Here is a 14,476-nt window from a genome sequence, read left to right as displayed (position 1 = left end):
TCGGAAAAGTCTGTCGTCACTGCAACACAAACTGTAGACTTCATCGGAGCTTCCCTAAAGTCAGTCATGGCAAGGGCTTATCTGCCAGTGTACAGATTCCAAGCGATGAAGGACCTCGTAGATCAGGTCGTGAACCACCCTCAAACACCAATCAGAATGTCTTTCCGTCCTGGGGCACATGGCTTCATCTGTGCTTATCACACCATTTGTCAGACTCCATCTTCATTGCCTGCAGCCATGGCTCAGAACAGCGTACTCCCCAAACCAACAGTCCATGAATGCTATAGGAACTCTTCCCACTAAAGAAACATCATCTCCACTGTGGTGGAAGTATCCCCACCAGGCATGCATGGGCGTTCCCTTCCTTCCCCTCTCACCAGACACGACAGTCACTATAGATGCCTCCCTTTTAAGCTGGGGAGCTCAAATGGACAGCCAGACAGCGCAAGGCATGTGGACATCCTGAGACACCAGGATGCACAGCGATATTCTGGAACTTGAGAGCAGCCCAACCCTTTCTCACATTCATTCAGGTCCCTGAGTCCTCGTAGCGTCAGGCAATATGACGACCGTCTTTTACATCAACAAGCAGGGAGGAGTGGGATCCATTCCCCTGTGTGCCGAAGTGAAATTGGTACATCAGCAATATCATCACCCTGTCAGCAGTTCACCGTCCAGGAAATCAAAATCTGCTGGTGGACTCCTTCAGCAGACACTTTGCTATCGACCATGCCTCCGTGGTAAACAGTAGTTTTGCTCGATGGGGAACCTCCACAGGAGGTCTCTTTGCCTCTGACAAACAAAGGGCAACATACACTACTCCAGACGAGGCCTAGGACATTGCTCTCAGGGCAGCGCTCTCCTTCTGTGGTCGGACCATCTGAATTCTGCCTTCCTTCCCTTACCATTCCCACATCGGGTCTTACAGAACATTCGTCTGGACAAGACACTCTCATCAGTCCCAACTGGCTCAGACAGTTGTGGTTCCCGAGTCTCCTACACATGTCGTCATTTGGCCCTTTCTGATCTGCCCCAGGGGAAGGGCAGAATCAAGCACCCCAACCCATAAGCACTCCCATCTCAGGGCGTGGTTTTTGGATGGGCTCAAACTCTAGAATGTTCATGCTCAGAAGCCGAGCAAACAATCCTTACCAACAGGTGAAAAGATTCCTCTAGAAAACGGTGCGTAGCAAGTGGAAGCATTTCTTTATCTGGGTGCAACAAAAACTTAATGCCCAGAAGCTCCGGGTATTCCCCGTATTCTAGACTATCTTCTTTCCCTCAACACAGCGGGTCTTTTCCCATCAATTCTTTATGGGTCCACCTGGCAGCAATCAGGGCGATCCACCCACCTTCCGCTGGTTGCTCAATTTTCACTCACCCACTGACTACCAGATTCTGGAAGGGTCTAATCCAAACCTTTCCGCCAGTAAGGAAACCTGTTCCTCAATGGGACTTAAACTTTGTTCTTTGGGTCCTCACTAGGCCTCCCTTTGAGCCCCTCGCTACATGTTCCATGTCTATCCTTCCCATGAAAGTTGCATTCCTGGTAGCCGTCACCTCAGCCAGGAAGGTGGGTGAGCTCGGAGCGCTGATGGTGAATCCGCCTTACACTGTGTTCCATAGAGACCATTTCATTGTGTTTTACATTCTAAACTCACCCCCCAAAGCAGTTTTTCACCTGAACCAGTCAGGCCACTTAACTGTGTCTCTTCCAAAACACCACACATCTGAAGAAGGCTCCATCCCATCAACAAGCCTGGTCTTTTTATCTGCACAAGGACAAAGCCAGTCAAAAAATCTCCCAGGCTGTTTATCGCTGTAGCGGGAAGAGTCCCAGGTCAAGCCTGTATCTTCTGAGGATCTCCAAATGGATCTCTGGCTGTATCTTACTCTCTCGGCTATCTAATCTTCCTCCCCCACCTGGGGTGAGGCGCACTCGACAAGAATGCAAGCCACGTCAATGGCATCGCTTCAAGAAGTGACTCTGCTTGACATTTGCAAAGCAGCTGCATGGAGTTCCTTCCGCACGCTCCCAAGACATGCTTCAGTGCAGGACTCCTCTGCTGACGCCTGCTTGGGGACAGCAGTCCCTGAAACAGCTCTGCTGCCTGCATCCGCGGGCCCCCCATCTGCCTTGAGTCCTGCTGGTCAGTCGCTGCCAGTGGAATACAGATCAGGACCAGCACTTAAAGAAGAGAAAGTTACTTACCTTAGAGCAGAGGTTCTCAAACTGGGGGTCGGGACTCCACAGGGCGTCGCGAGGTTATTACATGGGGGGTCGCGAGCTGCCAACCTCCACCCCAAACCCCACTTCGCCTCCAGCATTTATAATGGTGTTAAATATATAAAAAAATGTTTTTAATTTATAAGGGGGGTCACACTCAGAGGCGTGCTATGTGAAAGGGGTCACCCGTACAAAAGTTTGAGAACTGCTGCGTTTGGGTAACTGGAGGTTCTTTGAAATGTGTGGTCCCTATCTGTAGTCTACCTCCACATCCTTCCCCTCTGCTTCCGAGCAGTCTTGAATTAGCTGCAGAAAAGGAACTGGAAAGGTGGTCAGGGCGCCCCGCCCTATATCTCCTCAGCTGGAGGAACGAGGAGACAATGGCACCTGCATGGACCAATGGAAGCTGCTTTCAAGAATTCTCCGTCTCTGAGTGTGTGGAGCGCATGCGTACGCACAGTGGACTACAGATAGGGACCACACATCTCGAAGGCCCTCTGGTTACTATAGGATAAGTAACTTTCTCTGCTGTGGAGAGGGCCAGGTGAGCTCCTGTGTACCCCATGCCATAGTTACTGTGTGTAATGCCCTGCCTTGAACCGGAAACCAGGCAATAAAGTACAGCCTTATCATTAGTGACTCCTTCTGGCTGGGAAATGTGCTGGAGTCCAGTACGCAATGGGTCTGCAGCCGCAGAACCAGCCCCCAAGGTGACCCTCTTGTCTGTCCTCTCGTCAGAGGGGCTAAAGAGATTAAATTCCCCTCCCCCACTCCCAGGTCGTGTCTCCAGATGTGGGAAGCGTATTCTGTTTGTGTTTATGCAGTACGTGTGCTGGGGGGGAATGGAGGCCCTCGGTGGTCAGGGCTGTCACCCAGGTGTGTTTCACCAGCACTGAGTTAACACAGAGTAGCTCGTGTTTAAAAAGGCACTTGACCCTTTTGTTGCTTTTCCCAGGCATACCAACCCCATTGTAGAAAATGGCCAGACCCATCCGTGCCAAAAAGTCATACAGGAAGTAAGTGAACATCGGTGCCAGGCCTGGGGCCATCCTTCTCCGTACGCGTCTAGCCAGGAATTGGGGTGTCCCCGTCACTGAATGCTCAGGGGCAGATCTGGTCTCCACAGGGCATTTGGCTTTGGGCTGGTGAACAGGAATGAGCCCCAAGTACAGTCCCCGCTGGCTTGTCCCTGTAATCGGAGAAGAGAGGCTGCTGTAGAACTGCTGAGAGGGGGAAGTTGCCCATGAAGAATCAATGGGCTTGTACCCTAGTTGCTTTCACTCCTTTCCTTGGTAAATAGAGGAATTAAGGCAAACCTCGAGCAAAACGTTGTAGCCCCTTCTTTGCCAAGTGCTTTGAGATCCATGGCTGTGTGAGAGCCAGGGTCACTGGATACGCGGGAAGGATTCCTTCCATCCAGGAGGTGCCCACAGCTTCGGTTGCCTGGCAGTTGGGTGGTGTGCCTGAGGGTGTGTCTTGCCAGTAGTTGGGGACTGTCGGGACGCAGAGTATTGTAGTCAATGGGGTGGTTGTGGGGTCCCTCCTGAATGCCTCGAACCCTCCCTGTTGTCCTTGCTCAGATCTGGCCGGTCCTGTCAGAGACCCTGAACAAACATCGTGCCGATAACCGCATTGTGGAACGCTGCTGCCGGTGCTTGCGCTTTGCTGTCCGCTGTGTCGGCAAAGGGTCCGCGGCCCTGCTACAGCCGCTGGTCACGCAGGTGAGCGCGCCCGGGGGGAGGAGCGTCTCATCCGGTTGGGGTGTCTTGAATCGGTGTGCGCAGAACGCGAAATCTCACAACTGGTCAGGTGGCTGAGCCCCTGAGTGAGATTTACAGCCCCCAGGAGGCTGGGAGGTCTGGGACGCTTAAAAGTCTGTGTGACACTTGGAATACCTGTAAACAGGTCAAGGTGCACAGGTAACTCTGAGCTGGTGGAGACTCTTGTGGTGAATGCTTTATAAATACTGAAGCCAGGTGCGACGTAAGAGGAAGCCGTGCTGGCTTCATGAGTACGCATGCGGCTGCTCTGATGACATGGGAAACCAGCCCTACTTCTGGGCAACTGTTGGTTGTCAACAGCGGTTGGACTGGAAGCCCCCCGCTCTCCAGGGACAGCTAAGTACGGGAATGGACCCAGGCAGCCACCCTCCATTGAAGCCCCAGGGATAGGCCTCTGTCAGGGCGGAGACTGGGGTATTGGGCCAAGCTGGCCCTTTGCAGGGGAGAATTTCTCCCGTACTGCAAGCGAATCGCCACTGGGGACTGGAAACCTGGCCAGGCCATGGGCTTCCCGGTGGTAGGAAATGCATCTGCTCTGTTGAGCTCCTGGCTGGGGCCAGCTGACGTCGGCTGCGTGTCTTGGAGTGGAATGTGAGCTGAAGTAAGTTTGCTGTGTTCTTGGCAGATGGTGAACGTGTACCAGGCGCACCAGCACTCCTGCTTCCTGTACCTTGGCAGCATCCTGGTGGACGAGTACGGGATGGAGGAAGGCTGCCGGCAGGGGCTGCTGGACATGCTGCAGGTAGGTGTCATGAAGGCACGTCCAGTTATGTGTATAAACGGTACCCGCTCCCTGCCGTCCCACTAGGCTTCAGCTTTTTGATGCCTTTTTTCCCCTCCGTGTGTTTCTCACTGAAAGCCGATGGGACTTCATCTTCCAAGTGTCACTTTTGAAAATGGGTCTTCAGCTCCTAAGTCGCTCAGATGTTCTAGATAATATTTCCGCTGGGCTGCCCTTCGGACTCGTCCCCGTTCAGCAGCTGGCGCAGCCGCATCCCTCGGTACAGATGGGGACGCTGGACCGAGCTTGCTGTGGCTTTCCCCAGGGCACACTGTATGACCTTTGCCTGATGCTCACAGTGGTCCCTACCTGATATGGGGCACGTCTCCCGCCCAGACAGCAGCTGTGTAAACAGCCAAAAAGAGGAATGCTTTGTTTAAATGCCCTCTGCCCTCGTGTCGATTGCTGTGGTTAGTGGCAAGGATTGCTGCGCTGTGCCAAATGCCCGGTCAGTGAAACCCAAACCAGCCCCTGCCCCACCTGAAATTCCTTGATGCTGCTGTGGTGGTGCTGGTGGAATGGGAGAAAAACGTCCTTCCGCTGTGTTCCCAGCGTGGGCCCCCTGTGCTGGTAAATAAACATGGATCCAGCGCAGGAAATCAAAACACCCAGTGGGGGGCGGTGGGAGGAAGGGGATAAGGAACTGATGATTCTTCTGAACCCATAACGTTCCTTCTAAAAGCGCGGCTCGCTCCCTGATCTAGGCACTGCCCAAGCTGTGACTGGCTCAGACACAGCATCTGCGTGCTTGGGGCATTACGCGTTCCCAGCACTGGGTGAAGGTTAAGCCTGGCTGTCTCCATTCTGCATCTCTGGCACCTGCTGGCTAGCGAGTGGCCAAGAAGTCAGGCCTCCGCCAGCTACACCTCACTGGTTTGTGGGGACCCTGGCCGCTCATGGAGCCCCATCACTGGACTCTGACTGCTCCTCCCAGCTAGTGCACTGCTTGTGTACAGCATGGAAGGGACCGTCCTATGGCTTAGGCCCCACAGCTGGAGTCAGGACACCTGGGTTTGTCCCAGAACTGTTTGGCCTTGGACAGGTTTCCTGTCTCTAAAACGGGGAGACTGATTCCTGCCTCCCCGGGGCCCTGAGGTTAAGTTAATGTTTGTAAAGTGATTTGAGCCCCATAAATGCAAGGCGATTTGTAAGCGTGTGGGTGGTATTACTCCTGGCTGCGTGGGTGAGTCTGAATGATTCAGGGAGACAAGGAAAATGGGGAGAGAGTTAAGCGACCAGGTGCTCTGCCTCCGCGGTTTTGCTTCCACCTGGATCTAGGAGCTCAGACTTCTGTAAACCACCAGACACCCGCGCAACAGTGCCCCATTGTAATCCGAAAAGCCTGCATGCTGCAAAGTGAGCATGCCCCCTCTCTCTTCTTCCCTCTGCCCCCTTGTCTCGTCTTCCCCCCTTTCTCTGCCTACACCCTGAGGACAAATTGAAATGTGAATTCCTCATTTCCATGTCATAACTGATGGCCTGTATACTTAAGTGGGAGAAAGGGTAATGGAATTTATTGGCTAGCTTAACTAGAGTTTCCTCATGTACTTTTTCCCACCATGCAAGAAGCCAGAGTGTAGCTTATTCAACTGCCTCAGTACACTGATATGTATTCATTTGTGACTCCTTTCATATCATGTTAACTGGATTCCAGAAGCTATCTTCATTGGCTATTGGAGATTTGAGATTTGGTGAATCTTACCCGCATGCTCAGGGTTTAGCTGATCACCATATTTGGGGTCGTGAAGGAATTTTCTTCCAGGGCAGATTGGAAGAGGCCCTGGAGGTTGTTCGCCTTCCTCTGTAGCATGGGTCGTGGGTCACTTGCTGGAGGATTCTCTGCTCCTTGAAGTCTTTAAACCACAATTTGAGGACTTCAGTAGCACAGACATAGGTGAGAGGTTTATCGCAGGAGTGGGTGGGTGAGATTCTGTGGCCTGCGTTGTGCAGGAGGTCAGACTAGATGATCATAATGGTCCCTTCTGACCTAAATATCTCTGAATCTATGACAAACTCAGTGTCTAATGCCATCTCTAGAGATCATGGAGTACGTTAATTTAATTAACCGGTCCCCTTACCCCTTCTCCTAGGCACTGTGCTTGCCTACCTTCCAGCTCCTAGAGCAGCAGAATGGCCTTCAGAACCACCCAGACACCGTGGACGACCTCTTCCGGCTAGCCACCAGGTAACCACTCCGCCTAAACACGGGATTGCTCCCTTACGTCTGGCCGGTTCTGCTCCTTACGCACTGGGTGGTTGAGTGCTTCCCAGGCAGAGGGAGTTTCCATCTTTAACTCCCTCTCTTCCTTTGGATTTATAAGCTGTACAAATGGCACTCCCCCCCCACCCCCAGTACCCTTAGGTTAATGTTCACAATCCTATCAGAACGGCCTGCCCACTGCACCCACGAATCGAGGCTCGTCAATAACCGTCACAAGAAAGCCACCCTCGCGGCACATGCACGTCCTCCAGAGTCCCCTGCCAGCCCAGGCGCCTCAGTAGCTGCCGTAGGTGCTTTGGCTGCAGCACAGGGTGACCTTGGATTTGGAAGTGGTCAGGACTTTCCCCAGTTCCTCGAGTTCCAGCCATCGGCATGGAGGATAACTTAGTCTCCAGCAGGGGGCAGTGCAGTACAGCTTGCAGTCAGGAAGTTGCCTTCTGGGGCTGGCCTGTGAATCAGGAGGGCGGTGGGAGCTGGAGGCCCCGGGGTCTTGCTCTGACTAGCGCTGGAGCAAAGGGAACATTCCTCTGAACCCCACTGCGGCTGTGTCCTTGGGGCGTCCGTCCAAACCAGCCTGCCAAGCAAAACTGCCTTCTAGCTCACACCTCACTGATCGCACCCTGATCTCTCTCTGCCCTGCCCAGGTTCATCCAGCGTAGCCCAATCACCTTGCTCCGCAGCCAGGTGATCATTCCCATCCTGCAGTGGGCCATCGCCTCCACCACCCTGGACCATCGGGACGCAAACTGCAGCGTCATGAAATTCCTGCGTGACCTTGTCCACACCGGGGTGGCCAATGACGTGAGTGATTCCCAGCGTTTCTTCTCCTAGCGGCGGGGTCACATATGGCCCTGCCCAGTCGGCTCGGGGAAGCTGAGCTTTACCCCCACCTGAGAGAGAGGCTGGCTGGTTTGGGTGTTGCTTTGCGTGTTGCATTTATCTGTGTTGCTCTTGGAATTGCAGCTGACAGATGAACCATTCAAAGCCAGGTGAGACGTGGACTCCCACCTGCCCATGGGGAGCCTTAGCCTGCAGTGCTGTTCCCAGGTTAACCAGACCAGCAGGGTCGCTCACGCAGTGCTCTGCTGGAGGAAATGCCTTCCTAAGGGTGAACCGCCGCTGCCCTGGTCTCTCCTCTTGGCCCCTTGCCCCGGGAGGCTGGTTCCTGGCTCTCACTCAGGCCACGTGCAACAAAAGGCCAGTTGTTGCTTGCTGGGGCCATGGGGCAGTTGGTGCCGGTGTTCGTGCCCTGCCTACGCCAGGTTACTCGGTGCCAGCGGGCAGCACCGGAACCCAGGGTGCTACCTTTCCATCTTCTCTTCTGTCCTGCGCGTCGGTCACTGCAGCGAGTTCGGCCTCGATGAGCAAATGGCGCTGGGAGGTGGGAAGGGATGCAGAGGTGGAAATGTGCCCCAGGCCACCATGCTGGGCACTGCTCACGCGGCCCCTCTTCCCTCTGCAGCACGAGGAGGACTTCGAACTGCGGAAGGAGCTGATCGGGCAAGTGATGAACCAGCTGGGCCAGCAGCTTGTGAGCCAGCTGCTGCACACCTGCTGCTTCTGCCTGCCGCCCTACACCCTGCCCGACGTAGCTGAGGTGCTCTGGGAGATCATGCAGATCGACAGGCCGGTACGGTTGGCCAGGCAGCCCCTGGAAAGAAAATGTAGTAGAAGTCTAACGCAGGACTGCCTTGAGCCCGGTGTTGGCACGGGGAGAATCTGGCCTGCCCGGGGGATTCAGGGGATGGGATCGAACGAAAGGTGGGGCGAGCGATTAGCAGCTGTCAGAACATCCAGGGTCAATTTCACCAGGCTGAATAAAAAAAATCGCATCTCCTCTTCAATTACAGCGGTGAAGATTAGTACCCACCCCCTACTCCACCTCCCTCAAATGCTCCAATCCCAGTGCTTTTAGCTCTGTGATTCTTGCTAGCTGGCTTGTCCCTCTCTCTACTTCGTTCCCACTCCTTCCTGCTTCAAGACTTGCCGCCGATCCTGTCTCCCCACCCTCCCTCCAAAGTGGGTTCTCAGTTCTCAGCCAGCGCAGGAAGATTGCGCTCTTGAGGTGCCCATGGGCTGATAGCCGCTGCAACAAAACGCAGTCCTTGCTCAACCCGAGCTGAGTCTGTCCCTGCTGGGTTGTGAATCATTCCGAGCAGTATCTGGGCACGAGCAGGGTTTAGTAGTCACTTGGAATGATTCATTCCGGCCGTACAAAGACAACACGTAAAAATGAAACTTAAAAATAGGCCCTCTTTCCTAGCAGGCTGACTAGCAGCGCTGCCTGGGGATGCAGGGCCTGCCAGCACCTGAACCCGAACTTGGTCTAGATTTCTTTTTACAGCAATAAAATGTTTAACTTTTTCCTTCCTTCCTCCCTCCCTCTCCAGACATTTTGTCGCTGGCTAGAGAATTCACTGAAGGGTTTACCAAAGGAAACAACTGGGGGAGCCATCCAAGTGACGCACAAACAACTTACGGACTTTCATAAGGAGGTGACTAGGTGAGTGAACTCCGTGTTGGCAGGATGCCCTTGTTCACACAGGTGTTACCATGAGTCACCCCCTCGCACCTATCTAGGGCCAGCCGCTGGGCTGTTCCGTGTGACTGTCTGCTCAATCGTCAGAGACTTTTTAAGCCAGAAGGGACCATCGTGGTCATCTAATCTGACCTCCTGCACATTGCAGGCCACAGAACCTCAGCCGTCCCCTCCTGTAATAGACCCATATCCTCTGGCTGAGTTACTGAAGTCCTCACATCATGGTTTAAAGGCTTCAAGTTACCTTGAATCCACTATATACTTTAATTGAAATCAACAAGTGCCCCGGGCAGCAGAGGAAGGTGAAACCCCCCAGGGGCTCTGCCAATTTGACCTGAGGGGAAATTCCTTCCTGACCCCAAATACAGCGATCATCTGCATTGTTCTACAATGGCTGCCAGAGGTGTCCCTTACAGAGAATTAGCACCTCCACTAAAGCCAGCGCCCCAGGAGTCTGCCATGGTGGTTCTTGTGCTGAGAGTGCTCTGCAATACTTGCAGACTCTCTGCTGGTAAAACCCAGGGGCCAATCTAAAATCCTCCTTTGTTATGTAAAGCGTTAAATGTAAACTTAGAATCAGCCTGCCCCCTGCTGTCAGCCCCTGCTCTTTGGGTCACTGAGGCAACGAAGGGAAAAGCTCTTACAGATGAGCAAGACCGCAAAGCATCAGCCAACGGGAATAATACTTATAAATGCTATAGCCCTGTATGCACGCATCCCGCTCCTGTGAGGAAAGTCTCTGATCTTCCATTTACAATTCACAGAGGGAGCCTGCAGCTGCCAGGGTTAGACCTGAGTTGTTCCAGGCTCTGACAGCTAGGCCGCACCATTCCAGTCACTTGGCCAGTCAGCTAGCTACTGACCCAATCCCTGTCACTTACAACGCAGATTGTCCATGTGATTGTCCTGAAAACCGAAGCACTGATTGTTTAACCTGGAGTCTCTGCCTTGGCACAGGTGGCCCCGGATTCTGTGACTGTGAAAGGATTGATGCCTGTGACTTGGCTTCTCCGAGAGGCTGACTCAGTGGGAGCTGTGATGACTCAGCCCCCCTGAAAATAACGTCCCATGTTGAGATGGGAATTTGAGAGCCTCCATGTTTGAAAATGTTGGCCTTGATGTCTGATAGAACTCTCTGCAAGTGGATTGCTTGGGTGCTCCCGTTATCTCAAGCAATGGAGGTGTCTGATTACTAGGCATTGAGTGAAGATGCTGCTCTGCCATTTGGGTAGCGAGGACCATCATTTGGAATAGATACCAGTTTCTCTTGGTTTTAAGAGAATGCTTTGGGTCAGTGATCAGTTCCACGGCCTGGTATCCCTTTGACTTGCTCATCTTTGAGAGCTTACTCATTGCCTCTGTGACCCCTGTAGCTCTCAGACATTTGGGTAGCTCCAGCGTCCTGCCCAAGCACTAAACTATTCAAATTTGTTGAGGGAATCAATGATCATGTGGGTATGGGGGATCCAGGGGATATAGTGTACATGTTTTTTTAGAAAACCTTTTGACAAGGCCCCTCACCAAAGGCTCTTAAGGAAATTAAGTTGTCCTGGGATAAGAGAAGGTCCTCTCCTAGATCAGTAACGGGCTAAGAGATAGGAAACAAAGGGTAGGAATAAATGGTCTGGAGAGAGGGAAATAGTGGGGTCCCCCAGAGGTCTGTACGGGGACCTGTGCTGTTCAACATATTCATTGATGATCTGGAAAAGGGAGCAAACAGTGAAGTGGCAAAGTTTGCAGGTGATACAAAATTACTCGAGATAGTTAAGTCCAAAGCAGATTGCAATGAGTTACAAAGGGATCTCACAAAACTGGGTGATGGGCAACAAACTGGCAGATGAAATTCAACACTGATACATGTAGGTGGGATTATGTTTTCCCATGTGCACTACTTTGCACTTATCTAATGGCGAGTTCTAAATTAGCTGTTACCACTCAAGGAAGAGATCTTGGCGGGATCATGGCTAGTTCTCTGAAAACTTCAGCTCAACGCACAGCAGCAGTCAAAAAAAGTGAATGAAGTGTTAGGAACTATTAGGAAAGGAATGAAAAATAAGACAGAAAATATCCGAATGCTATTCTATAAATCCATGGTGCGCCCACACCTTGAATACTGTGTCCAGTTCTGGTCACGCCATCTGAGTGGAACTGGAGAAGGTTCAGAGAAGGGCAGCACAGATGACTGAGGGTGTGGAACGGCTTCTGTACAAGGAGAGACGAAAAAAACCAGGGACTGTTCACCTTAGAAAAGAGATGATTTAGGGGGGTTATGATAGAGGGTCTATAAAATCATGACTGGTGCAGGAAAGGTGAATAGAGGAGTTATTTACTCTCACCCACAATAAAAACAAACAAAAAAAAAAAACTAGGGGTCACTGATGAAATGAATAGGCAGCAGGTTTAATGCAAACAAGAAGTAGTACTTTTTCACACAACACACAATTAACCTGTGGAACGCATTGCCATGGGATGTGTGATGACCAGCAGTATAACTGGGTTCAAAAATGAACTAGATAAGTTCATGGAAGATAGGTCCATCAGTGGCTATTAGCTACGGTAGTCAGGGATGTAACCCCATGTTCTGGATGACTCTAAGCATCCGACTGCCAGAAGCTGGGAGGGGAAGATGGATGGATCTCTGTAACATTGCTCTATTCTGTTCACTCCCCCTGAAGCTCTTGTACTGGCCACTGTCGGAAGAAGGACACTGGGCTAAATGGGCTGTTGGGCTGACCCAGTAAGGCCGTTCTTATGTTCTTAAACTGGGCAGTTGCATTCTGCTGCCCAGACTAGGCGAGGAAGAGGAGTTCAGTTGGATATTGTTCTTTGCCTCCTGTTCTAAACCAACTACACTCCAGAACTGATTGTTACGTGCCCCTCACCGTGGTGTCTGGCTATTCTGTTGCTGTATGTGCTGCAAGCACTCTGGTTCCTTAGTGCCCTTCAGCCCTGCTTAATTAGAATCATAGAATATCAGGGTTGGAAGGGACCACAGGAGTTCATCTAGTCCAACCCCCTGCTCAAAGCAGGACCAACCCCCAATTTTTGCCCCAGATCCCAAATGGCCCCCTCAAGGATTGAACTCACAGTCCTGGGTTTAGCAGGCTAATGCTCAAATTGTGCAGTGTTGGTACATAACTGGTGGTTGGAAGGAGCTTGTTCCCTGGAGGCTTCGTGACCCTTCCCAGCCCCGCCACCCCCATTAACCCTTTGATTTCTGGTGATTTCCCCTTCATCCTGTGGGCGGGCTGCACACAAGTGGGGGTCCTTCCGCCAGGGCCTGTGCAGCGTATCTGGGCTGGGTTTCCTGGGAGAAGAATCCACTCTTGACTTTCCAAGCCCATGAGAGCTCTGTGCAAACCGAGCCCGCAGTCTGTGTCTCGAGTGATCAGGAATGCCAGAAAGCCCCAGCTGGGGTCTGGAGTCCCCTCCTTTTCCATCGCTTTCCCTCCTCTCCCGTGAGTCCATGCAGTGTCACACAGAGGAGGGAAACCGCAGGGAGTTAGGTGACTGGCTGCCCTGCTCCGAAGCAGGACGAGCTCTGGGATTCCTTCCCCACTGGGCTTTCACAAGCCTGTACGTCGCCCTCAAACACTCACCTCGGTCTTCTCTGCCCTGTGACTCAGCAGCTCCAGGTTGCCTGGGCTGCTGGCTCTGCCCAGGCCTGCACATGGGCGTTGTTCCTCCCCAGCGGTAAAGGGGCAGATCACCTCAGCATGGCCCGGCCTGTTCCTCCAGCTCTTTCACGCCCTTGTGAAACGCCAGCCTTGTGTCTCCGTTAGTCAGAAAGTCAGAGGCCCGGAGCTGGGCCATGGCCCTTGTCATTCTGGGATTCTGTCAAGGCCCCTTCTCGGTTGGATGTTTTCCTGCTTAGCTTTCTCATCTCTGCAGCCTGGCCCTCCCAGCCCTTCTTGGGAGGCAGCAGGCAGCGTTCCTTCTTTGCCCGTAGGAAAACTGAAACACTCACGCCAGCGCCCGGGAGCCCCTGACCCCCAGTCCTGTGCTGGGGCCACACGATCGCACCCAGTGTGTCCTCGCTGAAGCCCGGTCAGGCTGCCTGAGTGTTCAGACACTTCCCTGAAGGGTCGGTAAAGTTCACGCTCGGCCCCAGGTCGCTAAGGTGGGAAATCAGCAGCTGTGACGCGGCCCGCTGCTGTCTGTGTCGGGGGGGAAGGAGGGGCCTGCACAGGCCTGACTTCCTGTAGCATCTCCCAGCTTCTGCTTCAACTCAGCCTTCCCTGGCAAGGGCCTGGATCTTCCCTTCCCCTAACAGCCACCCTTGTCTTTCAGTGCTGAGGAATGTAAACAAGTGTGCTGGGCCCTGAGGGACTTCACCCGCTTGTTTCGATAGCTCGCGCGCCCACTCTGTGCCTGTCTCCAGGTTAGTAGATGCCGTCTGGCCGCACTCCAGGTCCGGGTGGACACCTCCCTGCAAGGGCACCCTGCTGGGTGAGCTGTCCCCAACTTCAGGGAGGGCAGGGTTGGGGCCTGTAGTACAAATTAACCCGTTGGTTGCCAGCGGGTGGTAAGAGCGGTAACTCTGAGAAGTGCCAAGAGGTGGTTGGTGGTGAGAATCCTGGGTCACCGTGGTAGAGAAGACAGCCTGAGGCCCATGTATCGAAGCGAATCCATCCTAGACCATGTCTGGGGTGAAAGGCTGGTCAGTGGCCGATGCGTGAAAACCCTCGACTTCAGACGCAATCTGCGTGCTGCACCCAGGTCCCAGCCCGCTGATCCCACACACTAAGCCCATCCCTGGACACTGGCTACCAGGTGTTGCACATGTAACCAAAGGGAGTAGCTACCTCTGGAGCGTTTCTCTGGCATGTGCTATGGAGCCAATGCACGGCCAGGGGTTGATGGACAAAATAATCCAGCACCCTGTGGGGGATGGACTCCTGAGGCCATTTGCTGTTTGCCGTCCCCC

The 14,476-nt window shown here is 53.1% G+C and overlaps 1 protein-coding gene across 1 annotated transcript in view; it reads left to right on the top strand.

Annotated features, from left to right (window-relative positions):
- Positions 1-14,476, top strand: part of TNPO3 (transportin 3) — an 80,571-nt gene that overhangs the window by 65,076 nt on the left and 1,019 nt on the right. Inside the window, exons 15-22 of the mRNA XM_074942762.1 lie at positions 3,183-3,243; positions 3,808-3,948; positions 4,634-4,750; positions 6,880-6,974; positions 7,655-7,811; positions 8,473-8,640; positions 9,401-9,513; positions 13,840-13,930. Coding sequence (XP_074798863.1) covers positions 3,183-3,243; positions 3,808-3,948; positions 4,634-4,750; positions 6,880-6,974; positions 7,655-7,811; positions 8,473-8,640; positions 9,401-9,513; positions 13,840-13,900 — 913 coding nt within the window. The 3' untranslated portion in view covers positions 13,901-13,930. The remainder of the gene's footprint in view (positions 1-3,182; positions 3,244-3,807; positions 3,949-4,633; positions 4,751-6,879; positions 6,975-7,654; positions 7,812-8,472; positions 8,641-9,400; positions 9,514-13,839; positions 13,931-14,476) is intronic.

Source organism: Natator depressus, chromosome 1 (genome assembly GCF_965152275.1).
Source record: "Natator depressus isolate rNatDep1 chromosome 1, rNatDep2.hap1, whole genome shotgun sequence".
Classification (NCBI taxonomy): Eukaryota; Metazoa; Chordata; order Testudines; family Cheloniidae; genus Natator; species Natator depressus.
This window is presented reverse-complemented; position numbering and strand designations above follow the sequence as displayed.